The sequence below is a fragment of the Prionailurus bengalensis genome, chromosome A1 (assembly GCF_016509475.1).
Source record: "Prionailurus bengalensis isolate Pbe53 chromosome A1, Fcat_Pben_1.1_paternal_pri, whole genome shotgun sequence".
Classification (NCBI taxonomy): Eukaryota; Metazoa; Chordata; class Mammalia; order Carnivora; family Felidae; genus Prionailurus; species Prionailurus bengalensis.
In genome coordinates, this window is record NC_057343.1 from 91,772,338 (window position 1) to 91,795,131 (window position 22,794).

The 22,794-nt window shown below is 50.6% G+C and overlaps 1 protein-coding gene across 3 annotated transcripts; it reads left to right on the forward strand.

Annotated features, from left to right (window-relative positions):
* The first annotated feature begins 1,947 nt into the window (after positions 1-1,947).
* GRM6 (glutamate metabotropic receptor 6) lies at positions 1,948-16,736 on the forward strand. 3 transcript variants are annotated; one of them, XM_043585615.1, is made up of 10 exons: positions 1,948-2,075; positions 5,899-6,115; positions 6,311-6,446; positions 7,146-7,300; positions 8,431-8,571; positions 8,675-8,875; positions 11,461-11,606; positions 11,700-12,323; positions 14,839-15,150; positions 15,865-16,736. In XM_043585615.1, the coding sequence occupies exons 2-10, from the start codon at positions 6,004-6,006 to the stop codon at positions 16,060-16,062; spliced, it is 2,025 nt and encodes a 674-aa protein (XP_043441550.1). In that variant the 5' UTR covers positions 1,948-2,075; positions 5,899-6,003; the 3' UTR covers positions 16,063-16,736. The 3 variants fall into 3 exon arrangements, with proteins under 3 accessions (XP_043441550.1, XP_043441533.1, XP_043441540.1); XM_043585598.1 differs by lacking the exon at positions 1,948-2,075 and adding an exon at positions 2,176-2,948; XM_043585605.1 differs by lacking the exon at positions 1,948-2,075 and having other exon boundaries at positions 5,953-6,115; positions 6,331-6,446.
* The last annotated feature ends 6,058 nt before the right edge of the window (positions 16,737-22,794 follow it).

The window sequence follows — 22,794 nt, forward strand, 5'->3', positions numbered from 1 at the left end:
CAAGCCTGGTTTCTTGGCCAGCCCCTCCTAAGCCTCCTGTCTTCTGTTTTCCCTCCTAATGTTGGGGGGCCTCGGGCTCCGTCCTCACCCTCTGTCCACATCCTCTTCCCAGGTGAGCACATCATTCCATGGCTTTGGATACCACACTCACTGATGGCATCTCAGCTCTATCTCCCACCCTGGCTTCTTCCCTCAATTCCAGACTCATGAAATCCAACCAACTGAATGAGATTCTCGGCTTTCCTGTGCCCCAAACTGAATTCTTGATGTCTGCCTTCCACGGACCTGATCTGCCCCGGTCTGGGTCCTGACATTCTACTGCTACTCTGAATGCTACTGCCTCCTCCCAGGTGCTCCAGCCGTGACGCCTTCATCTTCCTCATCCTCAGAGCCAGTTCTTGCCCATGCCTGGAGCCCATCCACTCCCCTTCCCTTCCACCCCCAGTGGCCTGGCCACAGACCCTCTCACCTCCCTCTGCACCACCGTGAGGGCTCTGTCCCAATTACTGATGGTCTATCCTGCACTCTGGCGCCAGGGATGCTCTGACCCTGTGATTCCAGAAGCTGCTTTGTGACACCTGCTGTGGCCTGGTCTGTCCCGTTCTCAGCAGAGAAGGGCTGTGAGGGACTGTGTGAGCCTGGCCCAGCCACCACAAACACCCAGTTTGTATTGACCTTTGCAGCGTCAAGTTTGGGGCCTGTCACCAGCGAAGTGCTCCATCCTTCCCGAGTTATAAAATGGGTAAAGGCAGAGCCAGATCCAGGCCTCCTGACTCCCAGCCTCCGCCAAGAAGAGGTGCCTGGACAGCCCCAGGCAGGGCCCTTGGATGTGGTGGGGGAAGGGAGAAGGGTGACAAGGCCTCTGCTCATTCCCTCTGTCAGCTTTGCCCAAATCCCTGTATCCCCAAAGCCTAATCCACCCTGACTAATGGAGCCCAAGCCGGCTCAAGCCCCATGGGATGAGCCTGCAAATCCCTGGGGCTAGGAGCTTACCACCTGTCCCCAGCCTGCCCTCTGTTCTCTCTCTCTCTCTCTCTCTCTCTCTCTCTCTCTCTCTCTGGATCAGAGAGCCACATCCAGGGCCTCAGACAAGGATGATGGTAAAAGTATATTGAGGCTAAAACCCCCTCACCTTGGCCCTCAACCATGAGATGGGGAAATTCAGGTACAGAGAGCCTCACACCACGTGTGTGTCACTTCTTCAGACCCCAGAGCCCAGGAAGGCTTTGGACATGACCAAAAGAACAGGTCTTTAGGGTTCCTCCATCAGATGCAAGAGGTTGGGACAGGAGCTGCTGGGCTAGCTGGTGCTGTCCCCGACCTCCATCCAAGGCAGAGGCAGTGTGGGCTTGTAGTTTCATACCAACCTGAGTGCAAATCCTGATGCTGACCCACACCAAGTGTGTGACCTTGGATGAGTCACCTAATTCCTTGAGGTTTCTATTTTCCCATCTGCCTAATGGGGCTGATGGTAAAAGTCTTTGTCAGGTGGTTGTGTGTGTGTTAAGCAGAGGTCTTGCTAATGTTAAAGGTCTGCTTGCTGGTGGTCCCTTCGTGACCAGTCATGTTCTTGCTCATTCAGCTCCTTCTCCCTCCACTCCCAAGTGTACTGCAGGGTTTGGGGGAGTGCCTTAGACAGCTGGAGCCAAGGCACTGGAGGCTAGGAAAGAGAGGAAGAGAGGGAAAAAGAAAGAAAGAGAAATTGACTGAGACAGACAGGGAAGAGAGAAGGCGGGGGAAGGGGTTGGGGCAGCAGGGGGAGAAGAGAGCCTGAGACAGAGACAGAGAAACAAACAAAAAAAAGAGACAGAGAAGGACAGTGTGTGTGTCAGAGACAGCCAGAGAGAGGTTGGGGTGAGACACACATCCAAAGAGAGGAAAGAAGCAAACCCAGGGAGTAGTAGAGGAAGGGAAAGGAGATGTAGAGAGAGGCAATTCTGTGCACACCCCATACACAGGAGGGGTCTCCACCCTCAGGGCGGCCTCATCCCTTCCCCAGAATCCTTAAATCCTCTCTCACTCTGGGCCCTGTGCATCTGTCACAGCCCTGTCCTGACCAACAGCGGTTGGCACAGGTGAGTGTGGCTAGGGAGGGTGCCTAGTTGTGCGCTGGGGCTGGGTCCCTGAGGAACAGAGGCCCAGGGCTGTAGGGGAGGGGCAGGCTGGCTCGGTGGAGACAGCGGTCGGGCGGGGGGGACGCGTGTGATAAGATTCAGAGGGTGTGAGAGCGCGGTGGAGACCTGGGAGGGCTGGGCGAATTGATAGCTCATTTCTTCCCCAACCCGCTCAGCCAACATTTATTGCGCGCCTCCCCTCTCCCCAGCACCCGGAACTCCTTCCCCTTCCCCGCGACCCGGGGTTCTCCCTCTGCCTAGCGCTCAGAGCGTTCCCCTGTTCTGTTCCCCTCCCCGCCCTGTCCTCCTCCCGCAGCTGGACAGAGGATGGCCAGGCCGGGGAGCGCCCGGGAGCCGCCGCTCCTGGCGCTGCTGCCGCCGCTGTTGGTGCTGGTGCAAGCGGGCGCGGCGGGCGCGGCGGGCTCGGTGCGCCTGGCAGGCGGCCTCACGCTGGGCGGCCTGTTCCCGGTGCACGCGCGGGGCGCTGCGGGCAGGGCGTGCGGGCAGCTGAAGAAGGAGCAGGGCGTGCACCGGCTGGAGGCCATGCTGTACGCGCTGGACCGCGTGAACGCCGACCCTGAGCTGCTGCCCGGCGTGCGCCTGGGCGCGCGGCTGCTCGACACCTGCTCACGGGACACGTACGCGCTGGAGCAGGCGCTGACCTTCGTGCAGGCGCTGATCCAGGGCCGCGGCGACGGCGACGAGGGGGCAGTGCGCTGCCCCGGAGGCGTCCCTCCGCTGCGCGCCGCGCCCCCCGAGCGGGTCGTGGCTGTCGTCGGCGCGTCGGCCAGCTCCGTCTCCATCATGGTCGCCAATGTGCTGCGCCTGTTTGCGGTGAGGGCACTCTCTCGCGTCCTCGTCCCGTCCCCGCCCTCTGGGTGGCTGAAGTCTAGTCTCCTGGCAGAAATCACTCAAATTCACAAAGATCACCCGCTGCTTCAAAGAAACCCTGCCCTGGGAGCCAGAAGCAAGCCCCAGCCAGATCAACCCAACCCGTCGACCCTTCCTTGTCTGCTCAGGTGCCCTGCCAGCGCTGCCACCTGCACACACAGCCCTTTGTGTGAATTAAGGAAACCTACCTTCTGGGCGGTCAAGGCTGCCTCTTCCCACAGCGGGATGCAGCCTTTGCTTGGAGACCCAATGGATTAGAGCAGGGCCCCCTGGAGTTTAGCCTTATCTTGGTCGCTTGCTTGGATGTCCTTGTTTGGGGCACATATTGCACAACCTTGTGTGGTGGTCCCGCCCCCGGCCCTGGGGACAGGGCCCTCCTCTGGTGGGGTCACCAGGACATGACCCTGGCAACTCTGCGGGGTAGGGGAGGGTGGTGGTGAGTAGTTCCCTCATCTTGAGGGAACTGTCTTAAGTGCGGGGCACCCCTTCCCTGCAGCCTGGGGGGCAGTGATTGAGGGGAAGGGCATAAGAATAAGGGATTAGGGGGCCTTTGGCATTAGAGTGTGGGGGTTTTCAGTAGAAGTCATTCACTGGGGTTCTGTGGGGGAGGGGTGTCTCTGTCCCTCCATCTTTATGTGAAGAAAGGAAGGCTTTGCTTCCTTCTGGCTGGGGGAGGGGACTTCAGTGTCTTGAGAGTTTCTCTGAGGCAAGGCCTCTGTTTCTACCATGCTGGGTAGAGGTCTTATGTGGGTCCCCCTCCATCATCTGCATCCATGTAATCCCCCCACCCCTGTTCCCACCGGATGTCAGTGTTGTCATACAGACACAGCTTCTAGTAGGCACCAAGAGAAGTTCTGTGGCTCCCTGGGATGTGTGTGTGTGTGTGTGTGTGTGTGTGTGTGGTGGATGGGGGGCGGGGTAGTAGTGAGGACAGTCTCTGTCTCACCCGACTGCCCATGTCCGTCTGTGTTTATAGCTCTGTCCCCTGCCCTGCTTGGAGCTCTGGTTTCTGTCCCTTTCCCTGTGTCTGCCCCTCTAGGCTGAGTGCAGAGATCTCAGACTCAAGGGCCTTCAAGGGCCAGGTTGGGGTGTAGATGGGTGAAGCAGGACCCCATAAGCCCAGGGCCCACTGCTGCCAGCTCAGCCCCAGACTAAGGTAGCACCCTGCACCCCCACACCATGTTAAACACTACTTACCAATTCAAAAATTAAACGCTTGAAGACACTGGTGCATGAATGGCAACCAGGGAACAGATTTTGTTCCCTGAGGGGCTGTTTTGCAATTCCTGGTCTAGGAGCAGAGACGGAGTTCAGGCCATATTTGTATTACTGTGCTGTCAGGCATTTTATTTTATTTTATTTTATTTTATTTTATTTTATTTTATTTAACTTTTTATGCTTATTTATATTTGAGAGAGAGAGAGAGAGAGAGAGAGAGAGAGAGAGTGTGTGTGTGTGTGTGTGTGAGCAGGGGAGGGGCAGAGAGAAAGACAGACACAATCTGAAGCAGACTCCAGGCTCTGAGCTGTCAGCACAGAGCCCGATGTGGAGGCTCAAACTCATGAACTGGGAGATCATGACCTGAGCTGAAGTCAGATGCTCAACCAACAGCCACTCAGATGCCCCTATTTTATTTTATTTTTAAATGTTTGTTTATTTTGAGAGAGAGAGAGAGAGAGAGAGAGAAAGCAAGTAGGGGAGGGGCAGAGAGAGACAGAGACAGAGAATCCCAAGAGTAGGCTCTGAGCTGTCAGCACAGAGCCAGATGAGAGGCTCGAATCCACGAACCGCAGGATCAAGACCTGAGCTGAAACAAAGAATTGGATGCCTAACCAGCTGAACCACCCAGGCGCCCCAGCAGTCAGGAATTTTAGATTAATTTCTCTCAGGAGGTTCAACCTGTACGAGGAGATTGTTCTCAAGATTAAACTTTAGTGTCTAGAGTGCCCAGAGTATCTACAGCATCCACGAACTGCCCTCGTCCTTCTCTGTCTCCTTTTTCTCTGACATTCCCTCTTTCTTTGTGGTTTTTCTTATTTTTCTTTTTCTGTCTCCCTGTCGCTCTCTTCCTTCTTCCTCCTTCTGTCTTTCCTTCTCTCTCCCTCCTGCTCTTCGCACACTGTCTCCACACTCTACACTTTCTGTCTGCTTCAGACATCCCTGTCTCCCCTAGACCAGTCTGGCCCACCCCTGCCAGAACCTTCCTTGTCTTCTGACCTTCACCAGCTCCCACTGCAGCCCTCTTCTCTAGTTAGCCTCCATCGTCCTGATTTCCTCAGCCTTCCCCTACCATTCTCCACTCTCCTCCCACCCTTGCTATTCATGCCCCCCCTTCTCCTGGATCAGCTCAGCCCATAATCCCAGCTGTCGATCACTCTAATGCACAGAGATAAACCCAGCTCCAAGCAGTCCCCTCCAGAAAACCAGACACAGCTTTGAATCAAATAATCCCTTCCTCGCCCCCCTGCCTGCTCTGACCCTGCTTGGGGGTGCCGCTCCCCTACACAGATTGCCCCTTTGTGTGAATTAGGAAAATATGCTGTCCCCTAGGGATGACAGGAGCCCCATTCCTCTCTCAGATGCAGCCTTTGCCCAGCAGCTGGATCAGCTACAGGATGGACTTGAGTCCCCACTCCACCTTTGCCTGGACACATCCTGCACCAGTGTGTATGGTGCCCTGCACTCTTCCTTAGACCCTCATACCTCCCATATTCCATCAGACCACTTCTCAAAATGCAGAGATTTTCCCACGCCTGAGGCATCTCCATGCGGCTATTCCAACCCTAATCCTGAACTTCCATGCCCCCACCTGTGTCCTGGATCCCTGTTGCCCTCCCTCCCCATAGGGTCACTGACCCTCCCTCCATAACCCAGATGTCCTTCCCCATTCCAGATACCCCAGATCAGCTACGCGTCCACAGCCCCTGAGCTCAGCGACTCCACACGCTATGACTTCTTCTCCCGAGTCGTGCCACCTGACTCCTACCAGGCCCAGGCCATGGTGGACATCGTGAGGGCGCTGGGATGGAACTACGTGTCCACACTGGCCTCCGAGGGCAACTATGGCGAGAGTGGGGTTGAGGCCTTTGTGCAGATCTCCCGGGAGGCTGGTGAGCTGGGTGTGGGGGTACCAGAGGTGAGCCAGGGCCATCAGACATGGTGGGGAGCATGGATGGTGCCCCTGTGGGCAGGTGCCCCTTTCCTTTGGAGGACTCTGTCCCTGCCACAATCATGCACAGTGGCGGCCCCAGTGGGTTGGGTGAGTGGGTGGAACAAAAGGTGACTTTGGCATCCCCGACACCCAGGGGGGGTCTGTATTGCCCAGTCCATCAAGATTCCCAGGGAACCAAAGCCAGGAGAATTCAACAAGGTGATCAAGAGACTAATGGAGACGCCCAATGCCCGGGGCATCATCATCTTTGCCAACGAGGATGACATCAGGTGGGACAGTGGGCGCATTCCATCACCATGTTTATTAGAGGCTCTCCTCGAAGGCCCTGCCCCCTCTTCCTACATATCCTCCAGCCTTGCACATCCTCCCTTCCTCCTCCTCCCTCTCTCCTTGACTGCCCCCCACCTTCCTGCCCTTACACATTTTTCCTGCTGCCATTTCCCTGTCTGGTGCCTCCCAGAAACGAACCAGGCCTGTTCTGGGTGGAGATGCTCCAAGACTAGCCAAGGGAAACACACAAAAACGCCTGTCTGTTCTTATCATCCAAAATAGGGGAGAGACCCGTGGGCAGATCTAAGTGCAGAAAATGAGCTGTCAGGCAAGGAGCCCCGGGAGGCAGTTCAGGGGGTATCAGCAGGTGGCCATGGACTCTGCCTTGAGGCCTGTGTGGCTCAGAGCCAGCAGAGGGCTCTGCAAGAAAAGGGAGGCCTCTCTTCCAGGCAGTGTGAAGTGGGCTGAATGCACAGAACAAGAGGGCAGGCCTGGGGCCAGAGCCTGGCTGCAACCTTGACTACCTGAGAAGCCAAGGGCAGGTGTCCTAAACCCCAGACACCCCATTTTTCCTGATAAATGAGGGTCTGCTGAGTGGTTTGGAAGGGGATAGAAGAAGAGAGAAGAACAGGAAGTGGCCAGAGGTAAGTTGGAGGAGGATCGCAGGCCCTCACTAACCCCTCGCCCCATTCTACCAGGAGGGTACTGGAGGCCGCACGCCAGGCCAACCTGACGGGTCACTTCCTATGGGTCGGCTCTGACAGCTGGGGAGCCAAGACCTCACCCATCCTGAACCTGGAGGATGTGGCCGTGGGAGCCATCACCATCCTGCCCAAAAGGGCTTCCATAGATGGTGAGTGCAGGGATGCTGTCCCCCACGGTATCCCCTGCCCCTGCTTGTCCTTCCCCACGGACCCCTCTTTGTGGTGGTGGTGACGGGGGGGCGGGGGGGGGACTCATTTTCTCCACCTGTAAAATTGCATCCTGATTCATGTCCCTTCCGGGATTCCCAAACTCTAGGATTCTGAGATTCTGTGAATACCTCCCCCCGGGCAGTGTTTGAGTTGGCAAAGGAGGAAAAGCCCACCCCACTGCACAGGGTGAAGAATTAGTTTTGCTCTTTCTGTTTTTGTTTTAATTCAATGCCTACATTCCTGGTGTTGCTGGTTCCTCAAAAGGCACACCAATTTGAGGGCTGGGGAAGAGGGAGCAAGGCCGAGGATGGCGACATATTGTCCTATTGGTCAGATGATGAAGCCTGCCTCCCCTCCCTTCTTCCACCATACCACCTGTGAATGTCTGGAACAATCCAGCAGAGATGTTCCCTTTATAACAGAATTGATCGTTTTCCCAAAGACTGACCTGAAAGCACCTTCATGAGGTGCTACAGGGCTATTTTATGAAGAACAGAAACTTGTAAAGGCTGAGAGCCTTAACTTTTGGGGACTCAGAGCCTCTTGTGGGTGTACACCCACCCTCACACTTTTTCTTTCCCTTAGAGTGCATTTGATTGCATTTGACAAATTAGGATGAGAGCAGTTTTAGCAATAAAGGCACTTCGTCACAAGACAAGATGTGTGAAAGTAGGCCACTTCAGGTTTGGGCCAGTGAGTTAATGACATTCTCAAAGTCCTGAGCTCTGTCCCCACTTCTGTTCCACCATCCTCCATGGTTGCTATGTGCCTTGGTGACTGAAGTGTCTTAATAATCACAAAGTGGCTGCTGAAGCTCCACCCATCACACCTTCACAGTAGCATCCTAACCAGGAAAGAAGGAGCAGCCTCAAAGTCTTTCATGCAGTGAGGCTCTGAGTTTACAACAGGACGCAAATTCTACCCTGGAGCCCCCAGATCGCTCTGAAGTCACTGGCCAGAAGTCAGTCATGTGGCCAGTCCTAGCTGCGAAGTGAGCAAGTGGTGAAGGGACACAGAAGAATCATGCCTGGTTCAGATGGTTGCCATCCTCCTGTCTCCCCACTCACAGGATTTGACCAGTACTTCATGACCCGTTCCCTGGAGAACAACCGCCGGAACATCTGGTTTGCCGAGTTCTGGGAAGAGAATTTCAACTGCAAACTGATCAGCTCAGGTACCCAGTCCGACGACTCCGCCCGCAAATGCACAGGTGAGAGCTGCCCGGGGTAGCAAGGGGAGGTGAGGGAGAAAGTGGGAGGCCAGGTGGGATGCCGGGGGTCCAGGCACACTTCCTCCGGGCATCCCTAGGACAGGTGAGGAACGCATCGGCCGGGACTCTACCTACGAGCAGGAGGGGAAGGTGCAGTTTGTGATCGATGCTGTCTACGCCATTGCCCACGCCCTCCACAGCATGCACCAGGCACTCTGCCCGGGGCTCACGGGCCTGTGCCCCGCGATGGAGACCACTGATGGGCGGATGCTGCTGCAGTATATTCGAGCTGTCCGCTTCAATGGTGAGTGGGAGACAGATCTCCTAACAACAGGGAAGGGAAGCCCCCGGGGTTGGATTTCTCTGCGGGACCTAGGTTGACTGGGGATCAAAGGGATGAGAGAGGCAGGATGGTATGGTGGGGGCACCCGGAACTGAGAGCTGGAAACTTAAGCCAAATTCTGGAACCAATTTTTAACACTCATCCCCAGGCTTCAGTACCCCTTGCCCCAAGTTGTGAAATTCAGGTGTTGGGGAAATTTTTCTGTGACCCCTTCCTGCCTGGAACCCTCAGCAGGCCACATGCAACTCTCCCCTCCATTGCACAGAGTTCGGGGGCATCTGGACTCTGGGCCTGTGTGGGGCACGGTGCAGACTGTGCAAAGGCACTGTGTACAGTGTGGACAGGCTGCCCATTCTGAGTCTTGAGCTTGCAAAGGCCACCCCAGCTAAGCTCTGTGCCACAGGAGCACAAGGTGCAAGTCTGATGTATCCTCTGGTACCAGCAGAGGGCCTGGCACATAGGCAGGGCTCAGAATAAGGTCTTCCGAAAAGGCCCAAATGGACCCAAGCTGCCCTCATGGTTTGTGCAGAGAGATATACTTCTTAGTCAATTACTATTCTTTTTTTTTTTTTTAATGTTTATTTTTGAGAGAGATAGAGTGTGAGCAGGGCAGGGGCAGAGAAAGAGAGAGACACAGAATCCAAAGCAGGCTCCAGGCTCTGAGCTATCAGCACAGAGGCCGACGCGAGGGCTCACAAACTGTGAGATCATGACCTGAGCCTAAGTCGGATGCTCAACTGACTGAGCCACCCAGGTGCCCCCAGTTACTATTCTTTATAAAATTAAAAAGCGTTCTTCCACCAACTACCGAATACCTTCTTTCTGCTAAGCTCTCTGATAAATGGCACAACTTACTATCATTACAGACCAGCTCTACAAGCTGGTAGAATGGGCTTCCAAAAGAAATAAAGCCAAGGGGCACCTGGGTGGCTCAGTCAGTTAAGCGGCCGACTCTTGGTTTTGGCTCAGGTCGTGATCTCACGGTTTGTGAGGTTGAGTCCCGCATTGGGCTCTGTACTGACAGCATGGAGCCTGCTTGGGATTCTCTCTCTCCCTCTCTGTCTCTCTGCCCTCCCCTCATGCTGTCTCTGTCTTTCTCAAAAATAAATAAGTAAACTTTTAAAAAATCATTAAAAGAAATAAAAGCTGATTGTTCAAATCAGTACAAATCTCATGCCAACACTCAGACCTTTGTACAAGTCTTGAACCCATCATTTTGCCTGGCTTGTTAAAGCTCTTTCTTTTTTCTTTTTCTTATTTGAAGTTTATTTATGCATTTCGAGAGAGACAGAGAGAGCAAGTGGGAGGGGGGCAGAGAGAGGGAGAGAGAGAATCCCAAGCAGGCTCCACATTGTCAGCACAGAGCCCGATGTGGGGCTCAAACTCAAGAAACGCGAGATCATGACCTGAGCTGAAACCAAGAGTCGGCCGCTTAACCGACTGAGCCACCCAGGTGTTCCTTTCATTTTTCTTTTTAAATTGTGGTTATCGTATACATGGTGTAATACAGACCATCTTAACCATCTTTAAGGGTACAGCTTAGTCGTGTACACTGTGCAGCATTCTCCAGAACTTCTTTTTATCTTAAGACTGAAATTCTGTCCCCATTAAAGAACAGCTCCTCCTCGCCCTCCCCCAGCCTCTGGCCACCTCCATTCAACATTCTGTCTCTATGATTTTGCCTCCTCTAGGTACATCCCGCAAGACGAATCATGCAGTATTTGGCCTTTCGTGTGACTGGCTCACTGCACTTAGTATAATGTCCTTAAGGTTCATCCGTGTCATAGCTATGTGCCAGAACGCCCTTCCTTTCTAAGGCTGAATAATGTGCTTGCATTAATAGACACTTTGTTGATTCATTCAGCCCCCAGTGAACAACGTTTGTGTGTCCACCTTTTGGCTACTGTGAACAAAGCTGCCGTGAACACGGGTGGATAGATAGGTCTTGGAGGCCCTGCATTCACTTCTTTGGGGCACATACCCAGAAGTGGAGTTGCTGGGGATGTGATAATTCTGTGTTTAGTTTTTCAAGGAACTGCCACACTTTTTTTCCACAGTGATGGCACCATTCTACATCTGCACCAGCAAAATACATCAGGGTTCCAATTTTTCCACATCCTCACTGAGTCTCGTTATTTTCTGGTGTGTGAAAAGTGGCCATGCTAATGGGTGTGAGGAGGTATCTCATTGTAGTTTTGTTTTAATGTTTGTTTATTTTTGAGAGAGAGACAGAGAGTGAGTGAGCATGAGTGGGGAAGGGGCAGAGAGAGGGAGACACAGAATCCAAAGCAGGCTCTGGACTCTGAGCTATCAGCACACAGCCTGAGGCGGGGCTTGAACTCACCAACTGTAAGATCATGACTTGAGCCAAAGTCCAGCGCTTAAACGACTGAGCTGTCCAGATACTCCTGTTATTATAGATTTTGAGTTGCATTTCCCCGATGACACTGAGCATCTTTGCACATGACTTCTTTATCCTGGCTGGGCCTTGGGCGTCTCCAGGATGAGATGGGGGACCAGCTGAGGATTATGGGCTCTCCCTCTAGGCAGCGCGGGGACCCCGGTGATGTTCAACGAGAACGGGGATGCGCCCGGGCGCTATGACATCTTCCAGTACCAGGCGGCCAACGGCAGTGCGGGCAGCGGCGGCTACCAGGCGGTGGGCCAGTGGGCAGAGACTCTCAGGCTGGACGTGAGTGGGCACAAACACGCCGACGGGAGACGCAGGGGCCCGGGCCCACCGTCCCCAAATGGAGTCCCAGGCTCTCATCTCCTGTGCCCGCAGGTGGAAGCTCTCCAGTGGTCGGGAGACCCCCGCGAGGTGCCTGCGTCCCAGTGCAGCCTCCCCTGTGGGCCCGGTGAGCGGAAAAAGATGGTGAAGGGAGTCCCCTGCTGCTGGCACTGCGAGGCCTGTGACGGGTACCGCTTCCAGGTGGACGAGTTCACGTGCGAGGCCTGCCCCGGGGACATGCGGCCCACGCGCAACCACACGGGCTGCCGCCCCACGCCCGTCGTGCGCCTGACCTGGTCCTCGCCCTGGGCCGCGCCGCCACTCCTGCTGGCCGTGCTGGGCAGCATGGCCACCACCACCGTGGTGGCCACCTTTGTGCGGCACAACGACACGCCGATCGTCCGCGCCTCGGGCCGCGAGCTCAGTTATGTGCTGCTCACCGGCATCTTCCTCATCTACGCCATCACCTTCCTCATGGTGGCCGAGCCCGGCGCGGCAGTGTGCGCCGGCCGCAGGCTCTTCCTCGGCCTGGGCACCACGCTCAGCTACTCGGCCTTGCTCACCAAGACCAACCGCATCTACCGCATCTTCGAGCAGGGGAAGCGCTCCGTCACGCCGCCGCCCTTCATCAGCCCCACCTCGCAGCTCGTCATCACCTTCAGCCTCACCTCCGTGCAGGTGGGTCGTGGGAATCCCAGGGCCACTCGGTGGGTGCATTGCGCCTGCGCTGGCGGGCTTGTCCAACACTCCAAAAACTCAGGTGATCACTCTTCTATTTTGGCTCCTATGTCAAAATTAAGGGGGGGGGGGGGGGCGGGGTGGAGGGGAAGGCTACAAGAGACAGGGCCCTACTGTTTTACTTATATGCAGAACTCATTTCAGAGCAGCCAGTCCCCGGGGCTCTGTCCTTGAGAGAAAATGGTCCTTAAGCTGGGGAGTGCAAGCATCCAGCAACGTTTCTGTAAAAACAATGAGATTATTTTCTGTACACTGAACAAACTCTTCCACAATTTGGCTCCCATATAAAAATAAGGCAAAGAGCTATGTGACAGTTTTCTCAAGCAAAAAAAAAAAAAAAATCTGTTTCCACAAAGGGAGTTCCTGTTTGTTGCCTAGTCACCAGGGTAACCTGGATGAGAGCCACAGGCTCCAGCAATGGCACTATGGAGCGGGTCGTCCAGCTCCATAAATGGCAGGGATTTCATGCTGTAAGTGCAGCAAAAGCAGAGGACCTTCAGGGTTTTCTCTAAGATAGTAACATTATAACAGCAGAAATTACTCTCATGAGTTGGAAGGCACTGGATATTTTCTGTGCAAAGGGTACTGAGAGACGGGTGTGTGTGACACTGTGATATTGTACAGCCAGCCCAGTTCTCAGGGCTAGGTGGAGGGCCTATGGTCAGCCTGCTTTTGACATGACACGCTCTCCACTCCAGGCAAGCCCTTCTCCCTACCTAGTTCTGCATATACCACCTTCATTCCCACCCACAGGCAATTCATGACTGAAAAGTGTTGCCATCTTCCTAAAGATAGCAGGGGCCGAGCGTCCCCTGTCAGGGCCAGAATGGCAATGCCCAGCACATCCTGACTTCTTACCTTCCTGCTTCCCTCCTTGAAATCCCTGTGGTGCCCCTTTCCCCAGGATAGAGATACTTAGACTACATTTAGTACCTCCTGGTTCATCTGCGGACCCACCTTTCCAGAGGTCCTGGACCCTTTCAAAGAGGCATACCTTCAATTTTACTAGGTTATTTACCAATCTGGTGGACATGAAGTGGTATCTCATTGTTTTAATTTGCATTTACTTAATTACTAGTGGAGCTGGCCTTTGGAGTTTCCTCTTCTGTGATGTGCCTGTTCCTACACTTTGCACATTTTCTATTATTTTGTAGGAGGTTTTTTTTGTTTTTGTTTGTTTGTTTTTTACATGTACCAGATGCTTGTTCCTTCTCAATTACATGTGTTGCAAAATTGGTGGGTTCCATTTTGGTTGCTGCTTCTGTGTATCACAGGCCTTGGGTATTAGTTTCTCACAGCCAACTTTTCCCCCCTACCTAGAGCCTTGTTATAAGAGGAGCCTTCATGCTGCTTTCCTGGACATTGGGTAGGGTGTTATTAGTCCCTTGTTTATGGAGCTGCTGCCTTTGGGAGAATCACAAAAAGTTCTCCTTCTGGATGTACAAATTAATAAAAAGTGTCCCTTCTTGGGGCACCTGGGTGGCTCAGCAGTTGAGCTTCCGACTTTGGCTCAGGTCATGATCTCAGTTTGTGAGTTTGAGCCCCACATCAGGCTCTGTGCTGACAGCTCAGAGCCTGGAGCCTGCTTTGGATTCTGTTTCTCCTTCTCTCTGCCCCTCCCCTGCTCTCTCTCTCTCTCAAAATAAATAAATAAACTTTTTAAAAATTAAAAAAAAAAAAAAAGCATCCCTTCTTCCAGGATCACAGAGCTCTGCTCTAGGGACATAGTATGGCACTGGAGTGTTGGCTGGATTTCAGCCCCACCTACCCCCCTCCTACACACATACATCAGGCAGTCTTGTGCAGTGAACAATCTGCATGCACGGACGGGGCAGCCCTTCCAGGGTCCTGCCTCTATGCAGGTGTCTTAGTTCCTGTTCCCCAGCATCTCTTGGCTCAAGGTCATGTCTCCTGTCACTGTGAGGGAATTGCTATTCCATCTCCTCCCTGTTAGTTCTTGTGTTCGACTTTGATAACCTACCAGGCCACCTGGAATCAGCTCACATTCTTACCAGTGTCTGTTTAAGTGCCTTGTTCTGAGCTTCACCATGCATCTGCACATGATTTCACCACATTATGTTCAACAGTTCTCTGGAGCTGGAGAAGGAAGGGGGTCCTCAAGAACTAGGTTTGCCATGTTTCTAGACAGGATCAAGCTCATGTTTTCACATCTACAGAATGGAGATGGTTACTGCCTACCTGGAGGGCTGTGAGGAGACAAGATCTCTGCTGAGTCTGGGGGCATCCATGGGGCATGCACTGGCTCCTCCCCCAAGGTAGAATGGAGAAGATATGTGTAGGGTCACAATTCCAGGGCCTCTGCCTGCTGTCACTGTGGCTCTTGGGCCTGAGCATCCCACTCAGTAGGCCAGGAGCCTGGAGGCAACCCTAATCTGCCAGACATGGGTGGGTGGCTAGGCTGGGTGTGCCCCTGACACGGTGTCGGCTCCTGCAGGTGGTGGGAGTAATGGCATGGCTGGGGGCCCAGCCCCCACACAGCGTGATTGACTACGAAGAGCAACGGACCGTGGACCCAGAGCAGGCCAGAGGGGTGCTCAAGTGCGACATGTCGGATCTGTCCCTCATCGGCTGCCTGGGCTACAGCCTCCTACTCATGGTCACATGCACAGTGTATGCCATCAAGGCTCGCGGTGTGCCCGAGACCTTCAATGAGGCCAAGCCCATCGGCTTTACCATGTACACCACCTGCATCATCTGGCTAGCTTTTGTGCCTATCTTCTTTGGTACCGCCCAGTCAGCTGAGAAGGTAATCTGGGGTCTCCCGTTGCTTTCACTGCCTCCTCTGTTTCTTGCCTGTCCAAGGAGGGTCTCAATTGTCCCAAGAGCTGGACCACCCATCTGAATGATTGCTTGTTGGCTGATTCATTCATGTACATACTCATTCACTCATTTGTCAGTGTCACTGCTGGCTCAGTGAGTTCTGTATCCCTTCATTTGTTCATCCATGCTTCTATCCATCCACTAACTTGTTTCTATTCAATTACTTCTTCATATACTTCAAACCTGTCAATCCATTAATCTGTCAGTCCATTTGCTTGATCATTATTCAGTCATTTATTTGTGCACAGAGTAGAACATTTGCTTATTCACCCGTCAATCATGTTTGCCCATTTGCTCTCTTATTCAATCTCTGTTCATTGGTTTGTTCATTTGAAAACATATTCACTCATTCATTAACATGCTCTAACCCTTTTCAGGCATAGGGACCATTTCCCCAGGTGTCACTCGCTGTGAATGAACCCTTCACTTCCCTTGGTCACTTGTCCATTTGGTGCCGTGTCACTCATCCTCCATCCTGTCTCTATTGGAGCCATGTCATGACCACCACTTCTTCATGCCACAGGGCCTTTGCTCGTATGTTGTCTTTTCCATTCACCCGATGAACACGGACTCATGTGGGGGGGGGGTGGTGGGAGAGAACAGGGCTGAGTCCCACCCGGTCCCTTCCTCCATGACTCAGATCTACATCCAAACCACCACACTGACTGTGTCCTTGAGCCTGAGTGCATCGGTGTCCCTCGGCATGCTCTATGTGCCCAAGACCTACGTCATCCTGTTCCACCCGGAGCAGAATGTGCAGAAGCGGAAGCGAAGCCTCAAGGCGACCTCCACAGTGGCAGCCCCACCCAAGGGCGAGGACACGGAGGCCCCCAAGTAGTGAGTGGGGGATGAGTGGGATGGTTGCTCCCTCTCTTCTGCTCTTTTCTTTCCCTTGCTTCACCATGGAAGCTGTGAAAAATCCAGGTCTGCAGTGAGCAGTTGGAGGCAGGGAGTCCACAAAGCCCATGCCTACTGGGATGGGGCTGGACTCCAGAAAGATCTGGACCCACACACCACACGTCATCCCTGCTTTTCTGTGCCTGTGGGCACCATATATCCTTGCTGCAGACCAGACTTTCTACTCATGGAGGGAAACAGCCACCACGAACATTCTACTCTAGGGAGTGACTGAACTTATGCTCCCTGGTCTGAGTTCAGAGAGCATGATGACGCCCCAGGCTCGGCCCAGCGTGAGTGAGATTTCTACCCACTTAGCCAGCAAAACCCGGGGATTGGGCAGTGTGTAAGAATGTGTAGATCTCACTGTGGATATACAGGGCTGGATGCAGGGAGGAGCAGTTTCCACAAGAGACCCTGGGGGTCTGGGTTCCGGACCCAGACCATTGCCAAATAACTCAGGCTTGGCAATGAGGGATGGAACCTTGGGTCAGAGCCCAGAGAGTGAGAATGCGATGTGAGAGTGAGAACTGAGACGTACCCCATGAGGTTACATGTGTTGAGGTCTTTTTCTCAGAACCTTTGCCCCTGGGATCTGGGGCATGTCACACTTAGGAGTATAGCTTTTTTTTTTTTTTTTAATTTTTTTTTTCAACGTTTATTTATTTTTGGGACAGAGAGAGACAGAGCATGAACGGGGGAGGGGCAGAGAGAGAGGGAGACACAGAATCGGAAACAGGCTCCAGCCTCTGAGCCATCAGCCCAGAGCCTGACGCGGGGCTCGAACTCACGGACCGTGAGATCGTGACCTGGCTGAAGTCGGACGCTTAACCAACTGCGCCACCCAGGCGCCCCAGGAGTATAGCTTTTTGCCTTTCCCATGCATATGCCCTCAAATGACCCCCAAACCCTCGTGTGGTGTTAGTGGTGTGAGAATAAAACAACAGGGTGGTGGTTGCCCTCTTCTGATGCCTGTGAGAGATTGTGGTCAGGAGCCTCAGACTGGGGCCAGTGACAGAGAGCTGTGTCCATGGTGACGATTAATTCCAGGTAGACATCTTAGGATGAATATTGAAACTTTTCTCTCCCAATATTTACTGGGAGGTCTCTTTTGAAAGGCAAACACAGGGCATGGGAGGGAAATGCTTGGACATCAGATGCATGGACATTCATTTTTCAGTATTTTTTTTTTTTTTTTACCAAAAGGTTGGTTTCAGTTGTGGAATTGTATTTCCCTGTGGCACGATTTAAATTTGTTAAATTGACTCTTTTCATTTATCAGTTTGAATTCTCTAGTAGCTGATGTCTGGAACTGATTCTGAAGATCAACCCCACTTCATACAACAAAAAAGACTGTTTCCTACACTGAGTCTCTGTTGTGTACTAAATTGTGACCTTGGGACTAGGTCTGATTCCTTAAATTAAATTAATAGGCCTTCTCCACAAAGTAACATTTTTGGTGTACAGATTCTCCATCCTCACATTTTTGCATTCCTATGGTCTCTCCACCATGTGAATTAGGAAGTTTTATTTATCTCTCAGTGCTTTCCAAAATTCACTATCTCATCGGGCTTCCTTCCTGTGTGGATTTTCTTTCGTATAACGTGATAAGGTGTGTTTTCTTGCTTAAGGCTTTTCCACACTAGTGGTTTTATGGGGTTTTCCTCCTATATGAACTCACAGAGAGTCAGTGAGCTCTGATATCCAAAGGCAGGTGTCCCTGTGTGTTTTTCCCAGTGTTTCTCCCTGATGTACAATTCCTGTTGACTTCTAATTGAAAACGTTTCCATATATATATATTTTTTTTTACATAGTTGTGGTTTTCCCCACTCGGCGCTCTGGGACTTAGAGTTTGGATGATTTCTTAGTAGAAATTTTCTAAATTTAGAAGATTTTCCTCCAGTGTGAAGCTTCTTCCTTAGAGTCCTGGCTTCCTACTGAAGACTTTCACACAGTCCCCACACTCATTCATACCCATCTCTCTGGTACCTTCTTACAGGAATCTCACATTCAGTCCACGTGTAGATGACTTCCAAGCATGCGCCATTTTGTGTGCGGTGTGGACCCCTCTGTTACTAAAGGTGTTGTTACATGTGGCACGCTTGTGAGGTTCCTCTCCTTTATGAATTCTTTAATGTATTACAAAGTTTTGACTCCCAGAAGAAGGCTTTTCTTCAATCAGTGTGTACATACGATCTCTGTCTTTGATCATTCAAACATTTGATGTTCAGTGGGGGGCTGACAACTTCCTGCTGTGTAACAAAGCTTTCACACCATTTATACCAGAGCATGCTCATATTCGCCTGAAGACTCAGAAACGGAAATAGTGGGAAGGGCACAGGAGTCTGCCCCCACCTGCTGTGCACTGATATAATCTGGGAGACTAAGTATCATGAGGTTATTCTACCAGGGCTCTTGAATATTGAATTTACCCTTAGCATCAACTTCTGAGTTGTTGTTGTTGTTGAAGGTTTCCCCATGCCATGTACATGCATAGTTTTGCCTTCTCTGAGGTTCAATCAGTTGAAACCTTTTAAAAAGGTTTGTTGTTGTTTTCAAATTTCTGGAATTTATAAGGCATTGTGTCTGTGTTGTTTCTTTTATGCTGAATAAAAACTGGACTATATTTGTAGGCTTTCTCATATTCGTTGCCCTTGAATGATTTCTCCCCCATATGAATTATGTGTTCCAGTGAAAATGGGGATCTGGATTGGAGGCTTTCCCACATTATAATCACAATATTTTTCTCCACTACAAGTTCTCTAAAGCAGAGGAAGATTACATTTTGATAAAAACTTTTACTCGCCTATTCATAAGGTTATCACCTGTGTCCAACGTATTGAGATTTGCATAAGCAGACCCTCTCTTATATTAACTATATTCTTTTTAAAAATTTTTAAATGTTTATTTATTTTAGAGAGAGAGAGAGAGAGAGCGCGCGCAAGTGGGGGAGGGGCAGAGAGAGAGACTGAGAGAGAGAGACAGAATCTATAGCAGGTTCCAGGCTCTGAGTTGTCAGCACAGAGCCCAATGCAGGGCTAGAACCCACGAACCATGAGATCACAACCTGAGCTGGTCAGATGCCTAACCGACTGAGCCACCCAGACGCTCCTAATGTGTTTTCACTGGTGTGAAAGGGCCTTAAGGAGGGAAACAAGCTGCCCCTGACACTGTAGACTTCTTTCAGTTGGCTTTCACATCTAGAAATTGTACAGTGTCAAGGTTCAGACTTCTTTTGGATACATCTGTTACATTTACTATATAGGTTTGTTGCATTTATTAACATTCTGTGCTCTTTGGAAAAGTCCCACCAATTCATTTACATTCATTGTCTCTCACTCAGTAACTTCTTGTTGAATAACTTTCCCCAAAAATCTGACTTGGGTTCTCTGCTGCTTTTTTATGTAGTTACCAATTTGCAAGACTCCCCTAAACTGGAATAAAATGCACAATTCCAGTGAATCTTTCCACCATCACTTTATTTTTTTTTTCAACGTTTTATTTTATTTTTGGGACAGAGAGAGAGACAGAGCATGAAAAGGGGAGGGGCAGAGAGAGAGGGAGACACAGAATCGGAAACAGGCTCCAGGCTCCGAGCAATCAGCCCAGAGCCCGACGCAGGGCTCGAACTCACGGACCGCGAGATCGTGACCTGGCTGAAGTCGGACGCTTAACCGACTGTGCCACCCAGGCGCCCCTCCACCATCATTTTATAGAATGAAACCTCTTCAGAAATATTCTGTTATATTGACACCTTTTTTTTTATAAATATGAAAAACTCCCAAGTGTAAATATTTTCCATCTCTGGGCCTTGAGGAAGGAAACACACTGCACTGTGGACAGCTACAGAAGGCTTGGAGTTTCAGAGATGACCTTTCAGCCTGTGGAGCAAAAGGTGGGAACCAAGAAGGACACGGCTCTGAGAGGGGAAAGGCTGAGGGAAGACTTGGATGGGAAAGGCAGTTGAGGGTGTAGAGAGGCAGATTAGCGAAGGGACTGGGTTTAGACACTCTAAGCCTCATTGCTTCATTCATGGATTCCTGTGAAGGGATACTAACTAGTCTCTGCTTGCTGTATCTTTCTCCTCCATCCTACACACCAATATCAAAATCACCATTTTGGGACACCAGCTCCCTACATTTATAGGAACGTTACTATGGGCCCTGCCCTCTCCCAGCACATATATCTGCCTGCGATTCATGCTCATATTCGCCTGAAGACTCAGAAACGGAAATAGTGGGAAGGGCACAGGAGTCTGCCCCCACCTGCTGTGCACTGATATAATCTGGGAGACTAAGTATCATGAGGTTATTCTACCAGGGCTCTTGAATATTGAATTTACCCTTAGCATCAACTTCTGAGTTGTTGTTGTTGTTGTTGTTGTTGTTTTCTATTCTGATTTGCCAGACAGGGACATTTTCCACAGTTCACAGACTTTGTCTTGCCCCTGACACTGTAGACTTCTTTCAGTCAGCTTTCACATCTAGAAATTGTACAGTGTCAAGGTTCAGACTTCTTTTTTTTTAATTTTTTAAAAATGTTTATTTTTGAGAGAGAGAGAGTGTGAGAGCAGAGGAGGGGCAGAGACAGAGGGAGACACAGAATCTGAAGCAGGCTCCAGGCTCCAGGCTCCAAGCTGTCAGCACAGAGCCTGATGCAGGGCTTGAACTCACGAACTGCAAGATCATGACCTGAGCTGAAGTCGGACACTCAACCGACTGAGCCACCCAGGTGCCCCAAGACTTCTTGAGATCAATCCCAGCTCTGCCACTTACTAGATGGGTGACCTTGCACAAGATGATTAGCCTCTCCCACAGTCACTGACAGCCAGTGTCCTTAATGACCCCTGTATCGATGCCCAAATCATTGACCCCGTTTACCTGTGCTGACCATCCCTGCCCTACCAGTCACTGCCCATGCAGACTCCACTCATTAAACAAACCCCTTAGCTGATCAATCCCAAGACCCCATCTCAGATTCCCCCAAATAGCACACCTTCTTCAAGACAGCTCTCTAGAGAAATCTGCACTGTATTTCCCTCATAAAAATACGAACCCTTCAACCAGCGCTTGGTGACAGATTTAGGTTTCTTCTAAGTCCGAGGGTTTTTTTGGGGGGGAGGGGGAGGCAGGGAGTCTTTTTTACATTAAACAATAACTTCCTTTGAACTGTCCATGTGAAAATAAAGAACCATAGTTTCGAAGAAATAATAATAAAGTAACTTGCTTACTATGGTTGAGAAACTGAAGATAAGCTTTGAAAATATCTTCTGTGAAGGGGATCACACTATAAAATGTGCTGATGCATCTTGAATGGAATAAAAGATGTGCTTTAGTTTTGACATGCAGTATATGGTCTCAGCTTTCTGCCAGTGGCAATGCTGCATTTTGTACATATTTTTGTTCTACGAGGTCAAGTTTGTTAACCATGCTGTTCAATTATTTTATATTATACTGACTTTTCATTCAATGACTTAAGAAAAAAAAAACCCAGAAAAATGGCTAAAAGCCCATCATCACAAAGACATATGGACACACCCTTAAACAGGACATAGCAATACCTCTTAAGCTCTACTCAGAGATGCTGGTTAGACTAGTTCAACAGTGAAGGAAAAGGATATGTACAAAGGACTGAAATACATCCTTAAAATTTTGGTCTAAAAGTTAAGATGTTGAGATGCCTGGGTGGCTCAGTCAGTTGAGCATCCGACTCTTGATTTCAGCTCAGGTCATGATCCCAGGGTCATGGGATTGAGCCCCGCATCAGGCTCTGCACTGAGCATTGAGCCTGCTTAGGATTCTCTCTCTCTCTCTCTCTCTCTCTCTCTCACACACACACACACACACACACACACACTCTCTCCCCCTCTCCTTTGCTCTCTCTCTCTCTCTCTCTCTCTCTGTCTCAAAAAAAAAATAATAATAGCATTTAAAATAAATAAAAGTTTAGGTGTAAGGAAGGACTCTTTAAATCTTCATTAAAATAGAGAACTTTGAAAAGTTTATTGACATTCTTCCAAGCATTAAAATCAAGTTCTAATTTATCCTCTTGAGTCAAGTGAAAGAAAATAAGATTTTGAGATAAGAAATTGCGTTAGAAAAATATAAATTTTATTGACTGGGTCAATCCATATTTTTAAAAGTCATATTAGTATCAAGCTATAATAATTTCAAGTACTGGTTCATAGATCATAGACCATCATTTCTTGACCTTTTGGCTAAGATCAAGTGTAAAGATCATAGATAGACCAATGGGACAGAGTGGTCAGAAAAAGACCAAACTATGTGTGAAATGTGGTAAAAGATAAAGCTAGCATCTTAAAGCAGCAGGGGGAAAGATGGCTTAGTTAATAAATGGTGTTGTGACACTTGGATAGCCATCTGGAAAAAATTAAATTGTCCCTGTGATCTCACATAGGGAGAAAACCTATATACGTCCATTTTTAAAAACCAACAAACCTATAATTAGGGCTACAGTGGCTCTTAAGTGTATGAGAAGAGGCCCAATCTGCTTCATAGTAAGAAAACTGTGCTCTTAGTTATAAAGATGAGTAAATGCCAGGAGCACGGTGACCACAGTCAATACTGTTTTGTATAGTTGGAACTTCCTATGAGGGTAGAGCATTAATATTCTCACCATAACATCAGCAGCAAAATGGTGATTATGTGAGGTG

Coding starts and splice junctions, on each gene's coding strand:
- GRM6 (XM_043585598.1), top strand. CDS start 2,442: ATGGCCAGGCCGGGGAGCGCCCGGGAGCCGCCGCTCCTGGCGCTGCTG. Junction 11,607..11,699: donor CAGAGACTCTCAGGCTGGAC/GTGAGTGGGCAC, acceptor CTGTGCCCGCAG/GTGGAAGCTCTCCAGTGGTC. Junction 15,151..15,864: donor CCGCCCAGTCAGCTGAGAAG/GTAATCTGGGGT, acceptor TCCATGACTCAG/ATCTACATCCAAACCACCAC.